The sequence below is a fragment of the Panthera pardus genome, unplaced genomic scaffold, assembly GCF_024362965.1.
Source record: "Panthera pardus isolate Hobbes unplaced genomic scaffold, ASM2436296v1 HiC_scaffold_12, whole genome shotgun sequence".
NCBI lineage: Eukaryota > Metazoa > Chordata > Mammalia > Carnivora > Felidae > Panthera > Panthera pardus.
This window is the reverse complement of record NW_026526677.1, coordinates 14,272,750-14,277,806: the sequence shown is the minus strand read 5'-3', so window position 1 is coordinate 14,277,806 and position 5,057 is coordinate 14,272,750. Positions and strand designations below refer to the sequence as shown.

Here is a 5,057-nt window from a genome sequence, read left to right as displayed (position 1 = left end):
AAGAGAACTAAATCTCTAGAAACTACCAAGAATGGAGAAGGCATGAATTTAAATCTGAATAACGAGCATGCCCTTTTTTTCTGTGATTTTCCTAGTAACTTCCTACACCTGACTTCCATCTTTTGTGTTTAACAGGAGATAGTGTTTAAGGTGGTGACTTGGGCCACTTGGGGAGTTAGTTTTCTTGGTCATCTTGTCACCCGAAACTAGGTTCACCTCTTGGTGGGTGTGGAGCCAAAAGATACAACCATGTCAAGGAGTAGAAAGGAAGGATTTTACTTGCAACAAGTAAAATAGAACACTGGGGATATTTCCCTAAACAGTGTCTCCTCAGACAACAAAATTGGGGAAGTTTTAAGCTAAGGGTGCATGCATATTCATGAAGGGGCTGACACAATGGGGGATTCAGCATAGAATTGGGGCAAAAGTCACCTTAAGGTGATAGAGTCTGTCATAGTTGACCAAAGTTGAGTGGGCGGGCAAGAGTCAGTATCATCAATTCCCTGGCTCCAACTGGTCCAGTGTTTGAGGGCTCAAAGAGACTTAAATCCTGCAAAAATAACTCAAAAATATGTTTGGGGTAAGATGTGCTGGTCAGGCATAGATCACAAGATGGCCAGGACCTAAAATGATTTTTCTTATGTTAAGAAAGCTCTCTCTTTTTCTGGGGCCCCCTCACTCTTTCTGGTTACAATCTCCCATGTATACAATAAATATACAAGTTATTACACTTCTGTTTGTTTTTCTTTTGTTAATATGTCTTTTATTATGAGAGGAGGGGGTGTCTCAGCCAAGAATCTAGAAAGGTAGAGGAAAAATTATTCTTCCTTGCCCGTAAGCCTTATAAAATAGGAGAAATAAAATGGTAAAACTTTGATATAAATTGATGTATTTGAACACAAGAAAAAATAGAAATAAATTCTTCACCATCCCAGTCAAAAATTTAGAGCATCCCAAAAGAAAATCACACCATCAGACTCTTCATTGTGTGACTTCTAAGGAAAAAGACAACTATTTTCTCAAACCTATCATAGCTACATTTAGTCCTTGAACTTTTGTCCTTGGAGACATGCCAAGCAATCTTCCTTAGAAATTGGTCCACAGGGATGACCAAATGTTGCATTATCTTCAGTCCCCAGTACATGAGGTGTCCTGGAATTATCAGGATGACAGGTAAGACATATTCTGCTCTCCTTATGTTCAGAATAGATTCCTGATATTCTTTTTAGAAATAATTTTCCTGTTTGACCAGGACCTGAACAAAATTTCCAGGTTGATTATTTTTTATTTCAGAATAAAATAAAATGAATGCACTAAAATTTAAAGAGAACTTATCTCAAAGAAAACAAATATTATATTACAGAAATTTTCAGCTCAAATGTTTTTCATATTTGATTTGTGAGCAGAACGTGAGGCTGACAAACTTCTAGGCGGATCGTGTTGGAAGAAAGGTTTTTCCCCTCCAATTCTGGTTCACAGTAAGTATTATTCTCCCAAAATTAGAGGTCTTAATTTAGTTTGGATCAAATATAATGGGGACATTATCAGAACAGTGTGCATACACATGTCATTTAGACTTTCCCCAAGTAATGTCAGGATTTGTGGAATCAGAAATATAGAGTTAGTGGAATCAGGGTCTATGAGTAATGAATATATTTTCAAACTTTTATTTTAAATGTTCAGATTAGGAAAACACACCTTTTGGAAACTAAAACTAATATGGGGTCTACAATTTTAATACACTTAACTAAAGTCCTCTAAGTTTGAAATTTGTCATTTGTATTACATAATATTGAAAAAAAAGGACACTGAATGATGCGTTAAAATTGTTTTTATATCATTATTTATGATTTATCTTTTTTTCAGGTTTGCTGAAATTAATTATAAACAAGAATATAGTAGTATGAGCATGCTCTCTGGAGTCAATCTAACTTGTAGAATCACAGAGCAACATTTAATAGCTCTGACTCTGAATAAGTTTCTTGAACTTTTTCTCATATAAAAAATGTGGCTAAGAGTAGTAGCACCTGGGGTACAATATGTCGCATGGACTAAATACATTAAGAAGCACTTAGAACAGACTGGGCTCATTTTAATTATTCAACATGTTAGCTTTCATTATCTTGTATTCAAAGGTGAATTTATTTCCGCTTTTGTATTTGGCAAATTAAGATTTTTTTCAGTCATATTTTATAAATCACTCATTACCATCAATTTCTAGAAACACCCCACTAATGTAAATACGCCATGTCATTCACATAAACACACTTTTTGAAGTCATTCCTGTTAAGGGTCAACTTTGATTTTTTTTCACAGTTGAAAGCAGTTGAAAGCTATGGGTAGAAAGAATAACACACATGTGCCTGACTTCATCCTTATGGGGCTGACAGATTCTGAAGAGATCCAGCTGGTCCTTTTCATGCTGTTTCTCCTGATATACCTGGTTACTGTGCTGGGAAATGCTGGGATGATATTAATCATCCGCCTGGATCTCCAGCTTCACACCCCCATGTATTTTTTCCTCGGTCACCTGTCATTTCTCGACCTCAGTTACTCAACTGTCATCACACCTAAAACCTTACAGAACTTACTGACTTCCACCAAGTATATTTCATACACGAGCTGCTTCACCCAGATGTCCTTTTTTGTCTTCTTGGGCGCCACTGAATGTTTCCTTCTCTCCTCAATGGCCTATGATCGCTATGTCGCTATCTGCAATCCTCTGCACTACCCAGTGGTTATGTCCGCAAGGTTCTGCTCTCACCTCATCTTTGGGTCCTATGTGATTGGCTTTGTGGACTCCTTTGTCAATGGGCTTTGCATGAGCAGGTTGCATTTCTGCGACTCCAATGTAATCCGTCACTTTTTCTGTGACACAACCCCAGTTTTAGCCTTGTCTTGCACAGACACACATGACGTTGAAATCATGATATTTATTGTCGCTGGCTCCACTCTAATGGTGTCTCTTATCACAATATCTGTGTCCTATGTGTCCATTCTGTCTACTATCCTGAAAATTACTTCCACTTCAGGAAAGAAAAAAGCCTTCTCTACTTGTGCCGCTCATCTCCTGGGAGTCGCCATCTTTTATGGCACTATGATTTTTACTTATTTAAAGCCAAGTAAGTCTTATTCCTTGGGAAAGGATCAAGTGGCTTCTGTTTTTTATACTATTGTGATCCCCATGCTGAATCCGCTCATTTATAGTCTCAGGAACAGAGAAGTGAAAAATGCTCTCCTTAGAGTCATGCGGAAGGGCGAGGGCTCTGGGCAATTGAAATAGGTGATGCTCAACTTTTCAGTTCATTGTTCTTCTTCCATATAGTGTATTTCTTTTGTCTCTCTCCAAAAACTCCTTTAACTTGTTTGTATTTCCATTGAACCATTCTTGACCAAATATGATCTCGGACATTTCCAGGAAGATATCTTTAGAAATTCCATGTTGTAATTGAAAACCATGAAATATGTTTTAAATCTATGGTCTAAATGCATGTTTTTTTTTCAGTGTTGAATGTTTTTATTTATTTTTATTTATTGTCAGTGAACAAACATACAGTGCAGTCTTGGCTTCAGGAGTAGATTCCCAGGATTCATCACTTATATACAACACCTAGTGCTTATCAGAACAAGTGCCCTTCGCAATGCCCGTCACTCATTTTTCCCACCCCCCACTGCCATCAATCCTCAGTTTATTCTCTGTATTTAAAAGTCTCTTAAGGTTTGTGTCTCTCTCTCTGTTTGTATCTTATTTTTCCTTCCCTTTCCTTGTGGTCTTCTGTTAAGTTTCTCAAGTTCCTCATATGAGTCATATCATATGATATCTGTCTTTCTCTGATTGACTTATTTCACTTGGCATAATACCTTCCAGTTCCACCCACGTTGTTGCAAATGGCAAGATTTTATTCTTTTTCATCACCAAGTAGTATTCCATTGTGTATATATACCACATCTTCTTTATCCATTCATCAGTTGATGGACATGTGGACTTTTTCCATAATTTGGCTATTGTTGATAGTGCTTCTATAAACATTACGGTAAATGCATGTGTTTTAAGGGCGACTGATGTGCAAAATGAGACAATATAGTAGTCATCTTTTAAACTCTATCAAACAAATTCCCATGAATAGAGTTCTTCAGAGATCTTTATTATGGAAAAGAACTCCATTTTTGGCACAATACCAGTTTCAGAAATCATTTTGTTTATTATATAGAGAAAAAATTAGCAGAGTGATTATGAGAACTTGCTGTGAAACCAAACATTCAAGTATTTGGATTCTACGCTACCCTTTTAGCTGTATAACCCTCAATGGATCACTGAAAATCTAAGCCTCAGTTTTCTCAACTGTACAAGATAAATAATAATTCCAGGGCTATTTAGTTAATTATAAAGATTAGATCAGATAATAGATGTGAAGCATTCAAGGAAGTCCTAATAAATGTGGGCCATTATCATTAGAAGGCTTACATTCCTGCAATATTTTCAATGCACAATGGCTTTTTCTTAAAGAATATTCACTCGTGTTTCATGAATTATTTTTTGCCAACTTAACTGACAAACAACTAAGGAAAAGCTCAGCACTTCACAGTTTTGGATTTAAAATGGTTTATGTTAACATTGGAGAATGCTTGGAAACCACGGAAAAGAGGAAGGAAATAGAAATGCCTTAACAGTCTTTAACAGTTTTGTGTGTGTTCTTCTGGATCTATAGTTATGTACGCATGTGAGTATATTACATACATAAGCAAAATTTCTGTCATATTCCATGTGTTTTTCTACACTTTCTGTATACACTTGAAAGTTTAACTTTTGATAATTCCTTTGTCGTTGAAATCTGAGATGAACGTGTTCTGAATATTTGGGAAAAAAATTAAGAGTCTCATGTTGCAGTGCTTTGGATCTGAAATGTAAATATATCAACTTAAAAATCTGTATGCAGTGACATCTTTTTGGTGGCTACCTGCTAAACATTTAAAAACCTTACCTTTCTGTGACATTTAATAAGCTTCGGTAGACAGCTGCTTTGTTGAAGCTTTGTGTGTTTTCTTAAAACTCATTG

The 5,057-nt window shown here is 36.2% G+C and overlaps 1 protein-coding gene across 1 annotated transcript; it reads left to right on the top strand.

The window, feature by feature from the left end:
- The first annotated feature begins 2,335 nt into the window (after window positions 1–2,335).
- On the top strand, window positions 2,336–3,283 carry LOC109245213 (olfactory receptor 8H1-like). Its single transcript, XM_019412528.2, has one exon. The coding sequence runs from the start codon at window positions 2,336–2,338 to the stop codon at window positions 3,281–3,283; it is 948 nt and encodes a 315-aa protein (XP_019268073.2).
- Window positions 3,284–5,057: the final 1,774 nt, after the last annotated feature.

Bases quoted from the DNA above. Each gene is read 5' to 3' on its own strand.
- LOC109245213 (XM_019412528.2), top strand. From the start codon at position 2,336: ATGGGTAGAAAGAATAACACACATGTGCCTGACTTCATCCTTATGGGG.